We start from the raw sequence: 20447 nt of genomic DNA, 5'->3' as shown, positions 1-20447 counted from the left end.
CTGAATGCTCACCTCCATTCTCTCATCCCTCTATTCTCTTGAAGACCACGTATGAGATGGCGGGATACTGTGTGGGATACATACAATAATCATCTGTAACCTATCGACTGCAGACCAGTGAGCTTATGGTACTTTCAATTACAAAGTTATGGAATCTGTCATTGTTGATGTCAAGTTTTTCCTCTTCTCGCGCAGCCTGATTTCGGAACATCAGTTTGGATTCTGTCCTGTTCACTCAACTCTGGACATGGTGTCGCTGCTCTTTCAGCAATGGTTGGAGGATCTAAATCTAACTCAGGAGGTCAGGACTATCTCCGTGGACATATTCTGGCATTTGACACAGTCTGACATCCTGCTATGCTCGCCAAGCTCTCTTCCTGTAGCATATAAGACCACTGTAGCGGTTGCCGCTGAACATACACAATCGCCTTACACCTGCCGAGGACGCAACCACGGAGCGATCGCTGTGCCGGGCTCGCCCAGACCGCCCGGAGACGCTCAGTCTCGCCTTTCCCGGGCACGCCCGGACTCGCCTTTCCCGGGCTCACCCGGCCCGTCCGGCGACACCCAGTCTCGCCGTTCCCGGGCATGTCCAGGCACGCCCGGCCCGTCCGGCGAAACCCAGTCTCGCCGTTCCCGGGCATGTCCAGACTCGCCCAGGTCTCCCGGACACACCCAGTCGCGCCTTTTAAGGGCAAACGCTCCGGCATGAGATATTCGAGTGCTTGTATATAATGCTGCCCGATAAACGGGCTTTTCAGAGTACCCGAGTTGATTTGATGCAATAAAGAAACTCGGACGAATTCCAGCTTTTTGTCGCGTCCATTCTTTCGATTCGAGTTGGAGCACAGCTCCTTCATTGGTGACCTACCGACATGGACACGGCAGTTGCCCTCAAACTGCCTACCTCCTGGGAGGCTCACGCGGCGGTTTGGTTCGCCCAAGCGGACTCCCAGTTCGCCCTGCGAGGCATCACCGCCGACGACACCCGCTTCCATCATGTGGTAGCAGCACTCGGCTCAGCCACCGCGGCCCGCGCCCTCAGCCTCCTCCAGCACCCGCCAGGCGCTGACAAGTACGGCGCGATCAAGAAGCTCCTCCTTGACGCTTTCGCCCTCTCATCGGCGGAACGCGCACGGCGCCTGCTCGACCTGCCCGAGCTCGGCGACACGCGCCCGTCCGAGCGAATGGATTACATGCTCTCGTTGCTCGGGGAGCACGCCCCGGATTTTCTTTTTCAAGAGCTGTTCCTCCGTCAGCTGCCTAGCCAGGTACGCCTCGCCCTGGCAAGCACGCAGATCACGGATCCCCGCGCCCTCACCAGGGAAGCCGACAAGATCTCCTCGGCAGGCCAACGCATCGGGGCAGCGACCTGGAGCCCGCCGCCGTCCAAAGCAACGCCCATGGCACCCGGGCACCCGGCACGGTCGGCGGCCGAACTGCCGGCGCAATTGGCGGCCGCTACGCCACGCCGACCGCCTCCAACACGACGACCGGGGCCTACACCTGACCAGGCGTGGTGTTACTACCATGCCAGGTTCGGACAAAAGGCCTGGACATGCCGACCCCCGTGCACTTTCGGCAAGTCGGGAAACGGCCGGGCCGGCGTTCATTACCAGCCATGAGCGCCAGCCACACGGGCAACTTACTTTTTATCAGGGACAAAGCCTCCGGACGGCGCTTCCTGTGTAACACCGGCGCCCAACTGAGCGTCATACCCGCCTCCGATCAGGACAGGCAGTCTGCGGTTTGCGGCCCCTCCTTGGTGGTGGCCAATGGATCGGCCATCCGCACCTTCGGCCCGCGCAACGTCACCCTCTGCTTCGGCAGCCAGCGCTTTCATTGGACTTTTGTGACCGCAAGCATGCCCATGGCTCTGCTGGGCGCCGACTTCCTCTGCGCACACGGGCTGCTGGTCAACGTCAAACGGCGTCGCCTCGTCAACGCCGAGACCTTCAGCTCCCTGGCATGCACGTTGAGCAGCTCCGCGCCGACCGAGCTAGCATGCGCCCTCCCGGCGGCGAACGAGTTTGCTCGCCTGCTCGCGGAGTTCCCGGCCCTCACGCGGCCGACGTTTTCGGCCGTCGCGGTACGACATGGTATCGAGGACCACATACCAACTACGGGCCCGCCGGTCTACGCCAGAGCCCGCCGCCTCGACCCAGCCAGGCTCGCCGTGGCCAAAGCCGAGTTCGACGCTTTGGAACACCTCGGCATCGTGCGGTGCTCCGATAGCACGTGGGCTTCGCCACTACACATCGTACCGAAGCCGGGGGGCGGCTGGCGCCCATGTGGCGAATACCGCCGCCTTAACGACGTTACCACCCCCGACAGGTATCCGATCCCGCACATTCAAGACTTCTCCGCCCGTTTGGCAGGACGGGTCATTTTTTTGAAGATCGATTTGATACGGGGATACCACCAGGTACCTGTCAGGCCTGCCGACGTCCAAAAACGGCCGTCATCACACCGTTCGGCTTATTCGAATTCCTTCGAATGCCATTTGGCCTCAAGAACGCGGCTCAGGCGTTCCAGCGCTTGATGGACGGTGTGCTGCGCGACCTGCCGTTCCTCTTCGTCTACCTGGACGACATCCTCGTCGCCAGCGCGTCCCAGGCCGAGCACCTCCTCCACCTCCGAACACTGTTCGGGCGCCTCAGCGAGCATGGCCTAATCGTCAACCCGGCCAAATGCCACTTCGGCACGACGGCCGTTGATTTTTTGGGCCACCACATCACCAAGAATGGGGCCGTGCCGCTGCCTACCAAGGTCGAGGCCATCACCGCGTTTCCGCGTCCCCGCTCCATCAAGGCCCTGCAGGAGTTCCTCGGAATGGTGAATTTCTATCACCGCTTCGTGCCCCGCGCTGCTCAGCTCATGCGGCCCCTCTACGAAGCCCTCCAGGGCAAGCCGGCCAAACACGACGTCTTCTGGTCCGCAGCCATGGACGCGGCATTTACAAGCTCAAAGCGGGCCCTCGCCGACGCAACACTGCTCGCTCACCCGGTGCTCAACGCTCCCATCGCCCTCACCATGGATGCCTCCGACTACGCGGTGGGCGCCGTACATGAGCAATGGGTGAACGGGGTTTGGCAGCCACTCGCTTTTTTCAGCCGGCAACTCCGGCCGAACGAGCTCAAATATAGCACGTTTGACCGCGAGCTCCTCGGTCTACACCTGGCCGTTCGCCATTTCCGCCACCTCCTGGAGGGCCGACCCTTCACGGCTTTTGTCGACCACAAGCCGTTGGTTTACGCAATGGCCAAAGTCACGGAGCCGTGGTCGGCCCACCAGCAGCCCCACCTCTCCACAGTGTCGGAGTTTACCATGGACATCCGGCACGTCGCCGGCAAAGACAACGCCGTGGCCGACTGTCTTTCTCGGGCCAGCGCGAACGCGGTCCACCTCGGCATGGACTTCGCGCTTATGGCGGCTGACCAGACCACCGACACCACGGTGCAAGCCCTCCGGGCGGCGGACACGGGCCTCCGCCTGGCCGACGTCCCCTTCGCGGACACTGTCCTGCTCTGTGACGTCTCCCAAGGCCAGCCTCGCCCCATCGTGCCCGTTACCTGGCAACGCCGCATCTTCGCCTCCCTCCACGGCCTTTCCCACCCGGGCCGGAAAGCTTCCCAGAAGCTGGTGTCGGCGCCATTGGTCTGGCACGGCCTTCGATGGGATGTCCGCGATTGGGCCAGCACCTGCACGGCCTGCCAACAGGCCAAGGTCCACCGACACACCCAGGCCCCGCTGGCACCTTTCACCGTGCCCGGACGGCGTTTCGACCACGTCAACGTGGACCTGGTGGGCCCCCTCCCCCCATCACGGGGTTTCACACACCTGCTCACCATGGTGGACAGGACCACCAGGTGGCCGGTGGCCATTAACCTCGTCTCCACCACCACCGCCGACGTGGCGCAGGCTTTCATCGCCACCTGGGTCGCCCGTTTCGGCGCACCGGCAGACATCTCTTCGGACCGCGGGCCGCAGTTCACCTCTGAGCTGTGGGGCGCGGTCGCCCGCAACCTGGGGGTCAGGCTCCACCGTACCACAGCCTACCACCCCCAAGCCAACGGGTTGTGCGAGCGGTTCCACCGTTCCATGAAGGCCGCGCTCATGGCCGGCCTTCAGGACGGCGGCTGAACCGACCGGCTACCGTGGGTCCTTTTGGGCCTCCGCACGGCCCCCAAGGAGGACCTCCGGGCGTCCACCGCCGAGCTGGTCTACGGCCAGCCGCTACGCGTCCCGGGCGAATTCGTGCCCGACGCCACCAGTCCCTGGTCCGCAGCTCGCCAGCGCTTGGACCTCCAGGAGACCGCCCGACAGTTTGCCCCCGTGCCAACGTCCCACCACGGTGACCCCCAGGGCTATGTCCCCCCAGCGCATTGCACAGCGGAGTACGTTTTCGTGCGTCATGACGCACACTGGGGGCTACTCAGGCCGCCGTACGACGGACCCTTCCGGGTCCTGCGACGGGACGACAAGTCCTTCGTCATCGATGTCGGCGGCAGGTCGGACCGGATTTCGGTGGACCGCCTCAAGCCGGCATACGTGGACATCGACCAACCACCTCGGTTGGCCCTTCCTCTGCGGCGAGGCTGCCCCCCATCCACGGTGCCTCCTGCTCGACCACCCACCCCCACACCGGACCCCCCCCCCCCACGACCCTCCAGGGGTCGCTTCGGCCGGGTCATCAGGACCCCCCTTAAATTGACCCTGCCGGTGCAAGTCGATTCTGGGGGGGCGTGTGTAGCGGTTGCCGCTGAACATACACAATCGCCTTACACCTGCCGAGGACGCAACCATGGAGCGATCGCTGTGCCGGGCTCGCCCAGACCGCCCGGAGACGCTCAGTCTCGCCTTTCCCGGGCATGCCCGGACTCGCCTTTCCCGGGCACGCCCGGCCCGTCCGGCGACACCCAGTCTCGCCGTTCCCGGGCATGTCCAGGCACGCCCGGCCCGTCCGGCGACACCCACTCTCGCCGTTCCCGGGCATGTCCAGATTCGCCGAGGTCTACCGGACACGCCCAGTCACGCCTTTTAAGGGCAAACGCTCCGGCATGAGATGTTCGAGTGCTTGTATATAATGCTGCCCGATAAACGGGCTTTTCAGAGTACCCGAGTTGATTTGATGCAATAAAGAAACTCGGACGAATTCCAGCTTTTTGTCGCGTCCATTCTTTCGATTCGAGTTGGAGCACAGCTCCTTCACCACCTTCATTCTTGGATTTCTGACTTCCTCCACTCACCCAGTCAATGTGTTGCTGTCAAGTGAACCCTCTCCTCCCCTCTCACAGAGGAGGTTGGAATTCCTCAAGGCAGTATTTTGGGGCCAGCCTTGTTCCTCATTTATATAAACTAGAAGGACCCACTCCCTATGGGAGCAGCCAGCAGGGGGTTATGTTGTTATCCTTATTTACTGCATAATTCAAAACACCTCACTGCGCTGAAAAACGTGGGGACAGCAATAGTGTGGGTACTTGTAATACCCTCTCCCACCTAGAGGCGGCGAAACACGACACATTTACATTGAGAATTTGTGTTCCTCCCGCCACCCCCCAGGACCGTCAGAAAAGGTAAAAAAAAAAATACCCCCATACACAAATTGCAGTCATGCTGATCCGATGTATAAATTCTGGATGTAATCAGCCCAGAACTGTAGGAAGTAGCATGACAAACAAACAAACAAGAAGACGTCATGCAGAGCACGATACTTGTAAAATCCACACCCTCCCTCCCCTGGAAAAAGGTTGCAATTGATTCAGCAAATTGTCCATTTCATCAAGATCAAAATTGACGATCTTAATCGAAGCTCGGGTCAATAGGATTAAAAGTGATGATTTTTCAGATATGAAAATTGATGATTTTGGAAATTTGACCTCGAGTTGACCTTTGACCTTTTGACCCAAAAAAATAGTTGGCTTCCCAATTTAGTGACTCGATGTGCAAATGCTGTTCAATTTCCAAGCCAATGGGATGAAAATTGATGGTTTTTCAGATGAAAATTTATGATTTTGGAAGTTTGACGTTGAGTTGACCGTTGAACTTTTGACCTCAAAAATAGTACTTTTCGCAATTCAGTTAGGCAACATGTAAATGCTGTTCTATTTTAAGTCAATCGGTTGAAAATTGACGGTTTTGTAGATGAAAACTGATTTCGGAAATTTGACCTTGAGTTGACCTTTGACCTCAAAACTAGTTGGTGTCCCTATTTAGTGACTCAATGTGCAAATGCTGTTGAATTTTCAAGTCAACCGGATTTTAAATGGCGATTTTAGAAATTTTACCTCCAGGTGACCTTTGACCTCAAAATCAATAGGCTTCTCAGTTGTGACGACCTCTACAACTTGCTGAAGTTTTGTTCATGATCGGTTTAGAATGGTGACCCGTATGCCGGTGACAAACAACCAGACAAACAAACAAACACAGATAGACAGACAGGCAGAATAACAAACGCAACCGACCAATATACTTGAAAAATCTTCGATTTTCCAAGTAACAAACACAAACAAACACCGGTCCATTAATTGTAGTAAGGATGACCTATACCTTGCTCTGGAAAACCCTCTCTTCATTTTTGCACATAACTCCATATTCTTTCATAAAGTACCCAACCCCACTGGTAGGCAGACTGCAGCTGTGTCATTCTCTGCTGATGTGGTATTTATGGGATGCTGGTCTGATAAATGGAACATGCCCTTCAATTTTGGAAAATCTCGTGATCTCACCCTGTCGTTCTGGAAGGATCGCAAAACGAACCCAGCTGTCTATTTCCATGGTCTGGCACTGGAAGAGGTTCAATCTCTTCAACTTCTAAATCGCACTATCATCCATGACGTCTCCTGGCTCAACGATGTAGCAAAGCTGGCCTTCAAAGCCAGCCGCAGACAGGGCATCCTCTGTCAATCAAAGTCTTACCTTAACAAATCAGAGATACTCAATCTATAAGACCAATGTCTGCAGCTCAATGGAGTACTGCTCTTCTTTATGGCTTGACACTCCAACATCACATCTGCCTCTCCTGGATTCTGTGGAATCTAAAGCTTTCAACATTATTGGAATAACCCACAATGAGGCTGAAGCACAATGTCACATTGCAGACGGTGACAGCAAAAATTTGGTGAAACAAGCAAAAAAAAAAAAGAAGCTGAAAACTGAAAACCCTCCTCAGCAACTCCAGGTTACAATAATTCTTCCAGTAACCCCCTTCTGGTTAAACTTTTAAAATCCAAGCTGACTGCACACCTCAACTCCATTGTTCCTTGGTTCTTCCATCTTTGGAACCACCTTCCACAGGCCAATCTTTCCCACTGTTTCCTTCAGGGCTACAAGTAGGTAGTGCACTGCCTGCTCATGTCATCCCCAAAACCTGATCACAGATTTTATTATCCCCATTACCCATTTCTAACCCAACCCTCTTATTTGCTTGTTTCCAGAGTTTCATCCCTTCTCTCTTCCTTTCCTGTTTGTTCATTCCCTTGCTGGTTGTGCTCAATTGTTGGCCTGCTACTCCACTGTATATTCAACCTTGATCTTCAATGAGCCATGCATGCTCTTGTCGAGAAAAAACACAGTGAAAGAGGTGCAGCACATGTAAACTGATAGTGCCAAGTGCAGACATTTTATCATCAGGGCAATGTCACAGGAGTGGCCTTCCCTTCTATCTGTCTAAATAATGGGGTGCAGTGAAAATTGATTGTGGAAAACAAAAATAAGGTAGGTGAGCATGAGAGGAGTCGTAGGACGAGGGAAAATTCATTGATGAAGTATCACCATACATAAAGGATTTTAGGTGGGAGAGGGGTGATCCAAAACTGTGCCATCTTTTTGTATAACAAAAATGATGGTTGCTACTGTTGAATTTTTTTTAACCAACATGACTCAAATAAACAAGTGTAACCAGTGTTGTTAGTACTGCAATGTATTTAAATAACTAGTGAGGTACCCGTGCTACGCACGGGTGGGAGGCCAGAAGCAAACAGACAATGCAGAAACAGCGAATGTTAAAGCATTAAACCAATAAATTCCACATTCCTGTAGCACCTTCAGTTGCACGTCAGACATGGACAACAAGTTCGTGAAGGACTTCCACGAAAAACATACCCGTTCGCAAACAAACGGGTACGTGTGTTCCATACCCAGTCAATGGCGAATCTGCATATGGCGATCCGCGAATTCACGTTTAGAAAATAGAAACCGTCACGGCATTCCGTCAATCACTTGAACTCGATATCTCTTTTGTTATTCCAAACAGCATAACTCCAATCACAACTTAAATAGCATTAATATAAAAAATAAACTTTTAACAACATTCGTGACGTAAACAAATATTTAAATCCTGATGTGAAGTTCCATACGGTTGGGTGAATAAAATTACGAATTCAAAATCGTAATTGTATTCACTCAATTCCAATCATCCATTGATACTTTAACAAAACGATTAACATGATTAACGTTTAACGATTAAACATTACGATTGAATGACGGTTGTGTTGGGATATTATCAAACCCGCGCATTGCTGTCATCTGTCCACTTCCGCATTTGCGGCAGGTTCGTAATTCCCAACAAAATCTAAACAGTATTTGTAGAATTTCAATAAAAGCCACATCAGTGTTCATATCGGTGAATATTATTCCATCGCGTTTGGAAAAATTGGAAAATTTGAAAAAAATTGGAAAAACAATATAGCCTATTTTACTCCAAGGGGTCCCAGGAATACCCATCCAAAATATCGTTGCGATCGGATAAGCCGTTTTTACGGTACCTTCAAATGGACAGACGGACATTTGGTGAATTATAATAAGATTGGCCATATTATTGACTGGCCTAAAATCCACTTTCTCCAGTCAAGACTGGTCCATCATCAAAGCAGCTGCTAACATTGTCTGCTCCTGGAATTTATTGTTTAATGATACACTTTCTCTTCTTCACAAGTTCATCCCATCACCAGAAAGCAACTCTCAATCTCCTCCTTGAAGGTAGCCTGCAGTATATTCGCACAGCTCGGAACCATTGTGTATCTGTCTCACGAAGAACTAAAACCAAACATCAGGCTCATTTGCAATCCAAATTATCCAGCCTCTCACCATCCTCCAAGGCCTGGTGGGAGTTGATCAGGTTTCCTCCAAAAGGATGGACTCATGCAAGACACTGGTCAATAAAAAGAAGAACTCCTCAACACAGGTGGAGGCGAGTCGGTCTGAATATGGGCAGGTGCTGGTCATCCCCAATGGGCATGGTACAGTCCAAACGTGTGCAGGGCAGATCAGCCCAAAGGCTAACTCTATTCAACTGGAAGATCTTCAACTGTTCATCTTCACAAGACCCGACAGTGTTGCTGCATCATAATCAATGGCAAGTTGTTCCATTTATACTCGGGAACTTGGATATCCACATTGATTGAGGTCAAATAATTGTATTTGTAATTTCAGGACAAACACATGAACAATGCATACATTAGGGTTAATTCAGATGTTAGTGCTTTATTGATAAGAATGGAACACCACCTGCTTTGGAACAATAATTAACTCGGATACCGAAGGTAGACGGAGGTTATGTTTTTACCCCTGTCTGTCTATCTGTCTGTTTGTCTGTGACCAAGATATCTCAAAAGGTTGTGGCCAAATTCAGACGAAAGCTGGACAGGTTGGGTGTGTGATAAGGTAGAATTTATTTGATTTTGGTGACGAGCTGGATCCGGATATGATAACTTTTTAAGTGATTCTTCACCATTGAGTAATATGGCTAAAAACGATATATTACGCGATACTTCAAAAGGTTATGGATGGATTCCGACAAAATTTGGAGGACAGCTAGGTTGGGTGTGTGAGAAGGACAAATTCATTCCATTTTGGTGAAGATCCGAATCCGGATCCAATATTTTTTTCATGCGATTCTTCACCATTGAGAGATTGAGCCAAAAACGATATATAACATGATATTTAAAAAAGTTACGGACGAGTTATGACAAAACTAGGTGAAAGAGTTGGTTAAGTGACAAGAACAAGCCGATTAGATTTTGGTTCAGGTCTGAATCCAGATCCGGCCTATCAGTGGGATACAAAATGTAAACTGTTCAGCCTGGTGGAGGTATGCGCTCTACCCAGTGTAGTTCTAGTCTTTGTAATGTTTTACAAAGTGATTCCTGACACAACATTTTTTATCTCTCAAATGGACAACAAACAGGTTAGATAACCTGAAATTCATGATCATAAAATGAAACTTCAAAAGTACAAAAAAAAATTTCGGTTGTTTCCTCTTTCTCTGCCATGGACATATTTTTATTGTAATCCCCAATAACATGTGCTTTGAGCGGGGATTTCTTGATGGGATTTGATTTACAGGACAGGCAAGTTTTGTAGATTTACCTTCCTCTCTAATTGAATTCCTATGTAATCCCATCTGTGCCTAGGTCCCTCTGTGCAGATGCTTTGCTGGAAATGGCTGATAAAGACAGAGACTGGAAACTTTCTCTTGAAGAACTGCACAAAGGGCTGGACCGTCATCTCTCACCTCCACACAAAAGCAAGGCGCACTCTTCCTCAATTTATATTACAATTTTATCCAATTATTACATGATATTTTTACGCATTCAGCTTTCATTGTAATGTTTTAGGTACAAATGAAGGGTGTGATTGCATCTACTGATCCCTAATGATATTTGACTCTCAATCATTCCTAATTGACCTTTAACTGCTCAAACACCTTTCCATCCCTGAAATTTATGCCAGTCTGTCTGCCAGTCTTATTATCAGACCTCTTGTGTTTTTTTTAAGCTTAATGCTTTCTTTTTCTGCCTTTGTTCTCAAATTGGAAATGAATCTGACTTTACCATCAGAAGTTGGCAATTTTTATTTTGTGCCTTGAACATTTTCAAATCCAGCATGCATTTAGAGCCATATCGCGTCATTAATTAACTGTAATGTAAAACAAAAGTGAGATTTATTTCTCTAAGTGCTAAAGATTATGAAATGTGATGTTATGGTAAATTGTATTCGAAACTGTTATTTGAAAAACAATTAAGCTACAAAAGTTCACGTTTATTTAATCCAGGTGTAATGGACATCATTTTTCTCCTGAGTTAGTTATTTGAAGCACAAACATAACACCACAAGATTTGATTTGTTTTGTTATGTTCAAAACTCGTACAGGTATCCCCTCGCTTCATTGATGCCGATTCATCGCTTAACGAAGGTTCACATAGCAAATGTTCGCTACAACGAATGCTTTAATTTAGGCCTATTTATCACGCAACGAAGATTCACATAGCAAATGTTCGCTACAACGAATGCTTCAATGTAGGCCTATTCATCGCTAAACGAAGATTCACATAGCAAATGTTCACGACAACGAATGCTTTAATGTAGGCCAATGCATCGCTTAACGAAGGTTCACAAAGCAAATGTTCGCTACAACGAATGCTTTAATGAAAGCCTATTTATCGCTTAACGAAGATTCACGTAGCAAATGTTCGCTACAACGAATACTTCAATTAAGGCCTATTCATCGCTTAACGAAGGTTCACATAGCAAATGTTCGCGACAACTAATGCTTCAATGTAGGCCTATTCATCGCTAAACGAAGATTCACATAGCAAATGTTCGCTACAACGAATGCTTTAATTTAGGCCTATTTATCGCTTAACAAAGGTTCACATAGCAAATGTTCGCTACAACGAATGCTTTAATTTAGGCCTATTTATCACGCAACGAAGATTCACATAGCAAATGTTCGCTACAACGAATGCTTCAATGTAGGCCTATTCATCGCTAAACGAAGATTCACATAGCAAATGTTCACGACAACGAATGCTTTAATGTAGGCCAATGCATCGCTTAACGAAGGTTCACAAAGCAAATGTTCGCTACAACGAATGCTTTAATGAAAGCCTATTTATCGCTTAACGAAGATTCACGTAGCAAATGTTCGCTACAACGAATACTTCAATTAAGGCCTATTCATCGCTTAACGAAGGTTCACATAGCAAATGTTCGCGACAACTAATGCTTTAATTTAGGCCTATTCATCGCTTAACGAAGGTTCACATAGCAAATGTTCGCTACAACGAATGCTTTAATTTAGGTCTATTCATCACTTAACAAATTAACAAATTTAATTTAGGTTCACAAAGCAAATGTTCGCTACAATGAATGCTTTAATTTAGGTCTATTCATCGCTTAACGAAGGTTCACATAGCAAATGTTCGCTACAACAAATGCTTTACTTTAGGCCTATTTATCGCTTCATGAAGGTTCACATAGCAAATGTTCGCTAGAACGAATGCTTTAATTTAGGTCTATTCATCGCTTCACGAAAGTTCACATAGCAAAGGTTCGCTGCAACGAATACTTCAATTTAGGCCTATTTATTGCTTAATAAAGCTTCACATAGCAAATGTTCGCCACAACGAATGCTTTAATTTAGGTCTATTCATCGCTTCACGAAAGTTCACATAGCAAATGTTTGCGACAACGAATGCTTTAATTTAGGCCTATTTATCGCTTAATAAAGCTTCACATAGCAAATGTTCGCCACAACGAATGCTTTAATTTAGGCCTATTTATCGCTTAATGAAGGTTCACATAGCAAATGTTCGCTACAACGAATGCTTTAATTTAGGCCTATTCATCGCTTAATTAAGGTTCACATAGCAAATGTTCACTACAACAAATGCTTTAATTAAGGCCTATTTATTGCTTAACGAAGATTCACAAAGCAAATGTTTGCCACAATGAATGCTTTAATTTCGGCTTATTTATCGCTTAATTAAGGTTCACATAGCAAATGTTCGCTACAACGAATGCTTTAATTAAGGCCTATTTATTGCTTAACGAAGGTTCACATAGCAAATGTTCCCTACAACGAATACTTTAATTTAGGCCTATTTATCGCTTAATGAAGGTTCACGTAGTAAATGTTCGCGACAACGAATGCTTTAATTAAGGCCTATTTATTGCTTAACGAAGGTTCACATAGCAAATGTTCGCCACAACGAATGCTTTAATTTAGGCCTATTTATCGCTTAATGAAGGTTCACATAGCAAATGTTCGCTACAACGAATGCTTTAATTTAGGCTTATTTATCGCTTAATGAAGGTTGACAGAGCAAATGTTTGCCACAACGAATGCTTTAATTTCGGCCTATTTATCACTTAATTAAGGTTCACATAGCAAATGTTCGCTACAACGAATGCTTTAATTAAGGCCTATTTATTGCTTAACGAAGGTTCACATAGCAAATGTTCCCTACAACGAATGCTTTAATTTAGGCCTACGAGCAACGGTACCCACCCTGTGGGCGGGGCTTCAATTGGGATGCCCAAATGAAAAGGCTAAATATCAGAAATTGAAGGCTTTTTTTCTTTGAAACGATTTATATAAACATCCGTTAAATCTCGATTGGTGCAGCCGTTTGTGCGGCACCCGGGAAAATAACGTCATGCGGGAGCAAGTATCAGCAGGATGTGGCAGTGTGGGAGTCCACGTTTCTGATCCTCCTTCATGCCGAAGTAGCTCACCACTTCTCCAAGCATTCCGCTCTTCAGATCCGCCATGACAGATTTAAGCTTGATACTGAAGACGCGTGCAGTTAGTCCTCCCGATGTCATATGTACTGCCGATACGTGTTTCCTTCATTGTAAAAACTTCCAAATCAACAGTTAAAAGGATTTTGAGCTGATAGCTGTTACGGCCTTGGCAAGATCGATGGAGACAGCGATCTGTTAGCGTATTCACCACCCAAATAGCTACAGTCATGTGAAAAAGTAAGTACACCCCTTGTAAAGTTTTGACTTTTTCAACATATTTCAACATACAGCTATTTGATCTTCATTTCAACAATATTGATAGATAAAAGTGATATAATATAACAAATATCATGAAACATTTCCAATTTGTAGTCCATTGTATAATTTAAATAAACATGAATGCAAATTTCGCATGTGGAAAAAGTAAGTACACCCCTACATTTATCACTACTACAAATACCTAAAATTAGAATCAGGTGCACCAGCTCAGGTGCAAATGATTAGAACATCGTTAGAGAGGATCTTGGAGGAACCTGTCTTATTTAACCCTCAGACATTTAGTTTGGTTTGCTCTTTGTTGTTGAAGTGTGCTGCGTCACCATGCCTTGATCAAAAGAGCTCTCTGAGACCTTCAGAAAGAAGGTTATAGATGCCTACGAGTCTGGGAAGGCATTTAAAAAGATCTCCAAACAATTTGAAATCAATCATTCGACTGTCCGGAAGATCATCTACAAGTGGAGAAGATTCCAAACAACTGCCAACTTGTTCAGGCCAGGCCGCCCCAGCAAGTTCAGCCCGAGAGCAGACCGCAAGATGCTGAAGGAAGTCTCTAAGAACCCCAGAATGTCATCACGGGACATACAGGAAGCTCTTGCCACTGTTGATGTCAAAGTGCACGAGTCTACCATAAGAAAGAGGCTGCACAAATTTGATCTGCATGGGAGGTGTGCCAGGAGGAAACCTTTGCTGTCCAGAAAGAATATCAGGGCAAGACTAAAGTTTGCCAATGAACACCTAGGCAAAGACCAGCACTTCTGGAACAATGTGCTCTGGACAGATGAGTCAAAGGTAGAGCTATTTGGCCACAGTACCAGAAGACATGTTTGGCGAAAACCAAAGACAGCATTTGACCACAAGAACCTGATACCAACTGTAAGGTATGGTGGTGGAAATATTATAGTTTGGGGCAGCTTCGCTGCATCAGGGCCTGGGCAGCTCACCATCATAGAATCCACTATGAATTCTTCATTGTACCAGAGGGTGCTTGAGGATAATGTGAGGCCCTCTGTCGGGAAGTTGAAGCTCAACCGAAGGTGGACCTTGCAACATGACAATGACCCTAAACATACCAGTAAATCCACCAAGGAATGGCTGAAAAGAAAGAAATGGAGGGTTCTGGAATGGCCAAGTCAAAGCCCGGATCGAAGTCCCATCGAGATGTTGTGGGGGGATTTGAAACGAGCTGTGCATGCAAAAAAACCCTCAAACATCGCATAGCTGAAAGAATTCTGCATGGAGGAGTGGGCAAAAATTTCTCCCAGTTGATGTCAGAGACTGGTAGACAGTTATAAGGAATGCCTACTTGAGGTTGTTTCTGCCGAAGGGGGCAATACCACCTATTAGAGCCAAGGGTGTACTTAGTTTTTCCACATGCGAAATTTGCATTTATGTTTATTTAAATTATACAATGGACTACAAAATGTAAATGTTTCATGATATTTGTTACATTATATCACCTTTATCTTTATCTACCAAATCCTGGTGGCGTCTGGTCAAATCCGTTTCTGGTGTTTGTTCCCCCTCCATCCCCTCCCTTACCTCATATGGCCACACAGTTGACATCGCACGTGACAAAGCCGAATGCCTCAACTCTGTGTTTGCCTCAAAATCCTTAGTCCCAAACCCATCTCTCTCTGTTCCCACCTTTCCCAGTCGAACCCAACTGCTCCTGGACTCTGTGTCCTTCTCTCCTGACAAGGTGGAGGAGTTTTTGTCAAACCTCGACTCTGATTCTGCAACTGGACCAGACGGCATCAGCCCACGGGTCCTAAAATCCTGCTCTGCCGCTCTATCTCACCCTCTCTCTGTTATTTTCACCCTATCATTTGCTCAAGGTCATCTGCCAGCATCCTGGAAATCAGCAAACATTACCGCTTTACACAAAAAAGGTGCAAAAACAGATCCTTGGAACTACAGACCAATCAGCCTGCTCCCAATTATCAGCAAAGTCATGGAATCCATCATTGCTTCGGATATGAAATCTTTCCTCTTCTCCAATGGCTTGATCTCTGATCATCAATTTGGTTTCAGACCAGGTCACTCTACTCTGGACATGCTGTTTCTGCTGTCTCAACAATGGATGGAGGTCCTCAATGCCAAACAGTAAATCAGAGCTGTCTCCATTGACATATCACGTGCCTTCGATACGGTCTGGCACCCAGCTCTGCTCACCAAACTCTCCTCCTATGGTATCCATGGAAATCTCCATGCATGGCTTGCGGACTGCCTCTCTGGTCGTAGTCAACGTGTGGCCCTGAATGGATTTCTCTCATCTCCCCTTCCTGTTCAGGCTGGAGTTCCCCAAGGCAGTGTGCTGGGCCCTGTGCTTTTTCTGGTCTTCATCAATGATCTCTCCGACTCTCTGGAAAATCCTCTCTATCTCTTTGCTGATGACTCCACTCTCTGCCGCTCCATTCCTCTTCCCTCAGATCGGCAGTCTGCAGCCTCCTCACTCTCTGAAGACCTGGACAAAATCACAGACTGGTCAAACAAGTGGAACATGTCTTTCAATCCTGACAAATCTCACACTCTTACTATGTCTCTCCGAAAAGATCGACTGGACGACCCTCCCATCTACTTTCTCAACAATCCTCTCCAAGAAGTTATGTCGCTCAAGCTTTTGGGTCTCACTATCTGCCATGATCTTTCTTGGGAAAACCACATTTCCAAGCTGGCCTCCAAAGCCAGTCGCCGACTGGGCATCCTCCGTCGTGCGAAGTCCTTCCTAGGCACACCTGAGCTCCTCACCACATACAAGGCTTTCATCCGCAGCTCAATGGAATACTGTTCTCCCCTATGGGCTGGTGCTCCTGCCTCACACCTGGCTCGGCTTCACGCTGTTGAATCCAAAGCTTTCAGAATCATTGGAATCTCCCGCGATGAAGCTATCTCTGAGGGCCTTTCACTCACTCACCGCAGGCAGGTAGGTGGTCTTTCTGTCTTCTACCGACTCCTCTCCGGCCTTGCTCCCCCAGCTCTCTCTGTGCTCTGTCCCCCAAATATTCCTGCAGGTCGCACAAGATCTGCCAGCCACCCTCTGATGGTTAAACTGCCGAAATCTCGGCTCTCTGCTCACCTTCACTCTTTCATTCCTCTTTTCTCCCGCCTCTGGAACAAACTCCCACACTCACTTCAATCACACTCCTCCCTCCAGGTCTTTAAAACAGCTGTTCACCACCATCTCTTATCTTCCCCCATCCAAAACCTTGATCTTTTCTACCCCCACTAATTCACCCCAGATCCACCTTGTTTGAAATTCCAACTTCTTTCCTGGAAGTCCTGGCAGTGTCCATATGTTTTATACCTCTCCCACCCACCCCCCCCCTTCCCATGCCTCCCCCCCAAAGCCCTCTGCCTCCCACAGTTCTCTCGATGTCTCCATGTCTCTCGGTCCCTGCTCTCAAATGTTGTGTTTGTGTCCTTCCCCCTCTCTCCCCATCTTGTCTACCGCTCCCGATGTTATTTGTTGTATGTGTCTGTTTGTCTTTCTGTGTGATTAATGTTCGCTCTTTCACGAGCCTCGATCTTGTATACAAAAAAAAAAGAAAAAAAAAAAAAAAGAAAAGAATATCAAATAGCTGTATGTTGAAATATGTTGAAAAAGTCAAAACTTTACATGGGGTGTACTTACTTTTTCACGTGACTGTATGTGGAATTCTCTCATGCGGAGATTATACTAATCGTGTTCACAATCGCTTTGTCGTATGTACTCCCGATACTTGTTTCCTTCAGTTGAAATGGGTTAGAATTCTCTCAAGGAGGGATTCAACCCGTGTCCTTACAAAAGGTCTTTGTCCGAGGTCACCGAGTTCGATCGGTGCAGCGATCGGTGCAGCTGTTTGTGCGGCACCCGGGAAAACAACATCGTCACAATGAACGTTATGCGAACGCGAATGTTTTGCGTGAGTCCAAACCTGAGAATGCTGGAGACTAAAGCTGAAATTAGGAAAACGAAATAGCCTATTTTACTCCTGGAGATCCTAGGATTATCCATCCAAAATATCGTTGAGATCGGCCAGCAGTTTTTACGGTACCTTCAAACAGACAAACAGACAGACAGACAGACGGATGGACATTTGGTGAATTATAGTAAGATTTATCGCTTAATGAAGGTTCACATAGCAAATGTTCGCTACAACGAATGCTTTAATTAAGGCCTATTTATTGCTTAACAAATGTTCACATTGCAAATGTTTGCTTCAATGAATGCTTTTATTTAGGCATAGTCATCGCTTAACGAAGGTTCACATCGCAAATGTTCGCTACAACTAATGCTTTAATTTAGGCCTACTAGCAACAGTACCCACCCTACGGGCGGGGCTTCAATTGGGAAGCCCAAATGAAAAGGTAAAATATCAGAAATTGAAGGCTTTTTTATTTTAAACGATTCATATAAACATCCGTTGAATCATATCACATGCAAATCATCAAAATCTAAACAGTACATGGCTAAACAGTACATGGACGATCATGTACCACGTACGTCTCGCGTCTCGCTCGCTCTCATGTTGTCCCGATAATGGTCCTTCCACAGGTTCACCTACGGAAACCTTGTTACGACTTTTACTTCCTCTAGACAGTCAAGTTCACTCATCTTTTCGGTGCACCGGCACGACCCAAGAATGGCCCGTGCAGGGGCTGATCCGAGGATCTCACCAAACTGTCCGATCGGTAGTAGCGACGGGCGGTGTGTACAAAGGGCAGGGACTTAAACAACGCGAGCTGATGACTCGCGCTTACTGGGACTTCCTCGTTCGTGGGACACTGTCTCAAGCCCCAGTCCCCATCACGGATGGGGCTCAGGGCAAGGTACACCTGACGGCGAAGGGCAAGGTACACGCTGGCCCGTCCAGTGTAGCGCGCATGCGGCCCCGGACATCGAAGGGCATTAAACGTTCATTAAACATGAAACGTTCATTTACCATTAAACGTTCATTCAAGGATTATGAAACGAAAAACATTACGAAATTACGTTCACACCGTCACATCAAACACTACCGTGAACACATACATCGTCACAACATTGTCACAATGAACGTTATGCGAACGCAAATGTTATGCGGGAGTCCAAACCTGAGAATGCTGGAGACCAAAGCTGAAATTGGGAAAACTAAATAGCCTATTTTACTCCCAGGGTTCCCAGGATTACCCACCCAAAATATCTTTGCGATCGGTTCAGCAATTTTTACGGTACCTTCAAACGGACAGACGGACATTTGGTGAATTATAGTAAGATTCATCGCTTAACGAAGGTTCACATAGCAAATGTTTGCTACAACGAATGCTTTAATTTAGGCCTATTCATCGCTTAACGAAGGGTCACATAGCAAATGTTTGCTTACAGAACTGTACTCAAACCTGAGACCTGAAGTATATAGTATTGTAAAAATGAACCAATATTGAATCACCTTTTCTGTAGCTCATATTGAATTGCTGTACAAATGTTCATCTTCGTGTGGCAGAGAATGCCTAAACTATCATGTAGACAGACTCAACTTTGGAAGATACGGAGGCTTTCATTTGAGGAATTCTTATGAATGACAATTGAATCTAACAATCATTGGTTTTTAAACATCTTTTATTTCACGCTACTCTGTCATTTTTTTTTGATGCATAACGACTGTTTCTAATTTCGATTGTGGTTTTTGTGTTTGGTATTTGTGGCACAGAGTGCTCATTGGGCGATGAACAGTTTGAAGATGGAGCTCTTCAACGTGCCGCAGCCTCCGACTGCAATATGTGCATGTGTGCCGCTGGCAATTGGGTCTGCACCAAGCGTATGTGTCGAGGTATGGACGCGCTTTTATTGTACTGTGGTAAAATTCCATTTAGCAACTCAGACATCCTCATGGTCATAAATTTTCATAATATAAGGGACTATAACAAGACAGGGATGCAAGATCAAATGCTTGTTCTTTCCCTTTGTGTATTGTCCATTTATATCATTCCTTTGAATGCTCTTCTTGCAAAAAAGTGGAAGTCATCTGACTGCTTTTGTTGCGAAGGTGTAAGTAATGGATGTAATTTTGTAGTGAGCCAATTTATAGTAATGTATGTTGCAACAAGTATGTGGTTGTCAAACCATCAATATCTATTATCGATATTTGGTAGAAGTATAGTTTCTTGCATAATCCTCCCCAAGTAAAGTCAGGAAGAGTAAGGTGATAGTATCTTGTAATGTAGTAAAGTCAGTTTCTATTAAACTAGGGCATGCCCGTACTATATATATATCTAAAATTATATCCCCCCCCTCTATTTACATGAAATGGTTTGGTCCAAAGCGAACGGCTTGCGAGTACGGTGACAATCCCCCCCCCTCTATTTACATGAAATGGTTTGGTCCAAAGCGAACGGCTTCGGAGTTTGGTAAAGAAATCGCCATAGCGTGCCCAAACGCGCAGGAAAGCGAAAGAATCGCAAATTTAAGGAAATGCCCGTACTTCCGTAAGGAAGAGAAAAGAAATGAAAAGGAAAAACATTCCAAACCGCGAGGGAAAACAACACGGCACGTCGACACAACAACGTGTCCTGTGATTGGCCGTACGTCGCTGCCAGTAGCTGCCCCCAAAAAAAAGCTTTCACCGTCCGGCGACTGAATTTAAGGGGAAAAATAAAACGCTCTTCGCTTAAAACAACGCCCT

At 47.1% G+C, this 20447-nt stretch overlaps 1 protein-coding gene across 1 annotated transcript in view; it reads left to right on the top strand.

Moving 5' to 3' along the window:
* The window catches only part of FSTL1 (follistatin like 1), a 54075-nt gene that overhangs the window by 22094 nt on the left and 11534 nt on the right, over nucleotides 1-20447 (top strand). The window contains exons 8-9 of the mRNA XM_078771496.1: nucleotides 10413-10525; nucleotides 19476-19595. Coding sequence (XP_078627622.1) covers nucleotides 10413-10525; nucleotides 19476-19595 — 233 coding nt within the window. The remainder of the gene's footprint in view (nucleotides 1-10412; nucleotides 10526-19475; nucleotides 19596-20447) is intronic.

This window comes from Myxine glutinosa, chromosome 1 (genome assembly GCF_964187855.1).
Source record: "Myxine glutinosa chromosome 1, kmMyxGlut1.1, whole genome shotgun sequence".
NCBI lineage: Eukaryota > Metazoa > Chordata > Myxini > Myxiniformes > Myxinidae > Myxine > Myxine glutinosa.
This window is presented reverse-complemented; position numbering and strand designations above follow the sequence as displayed.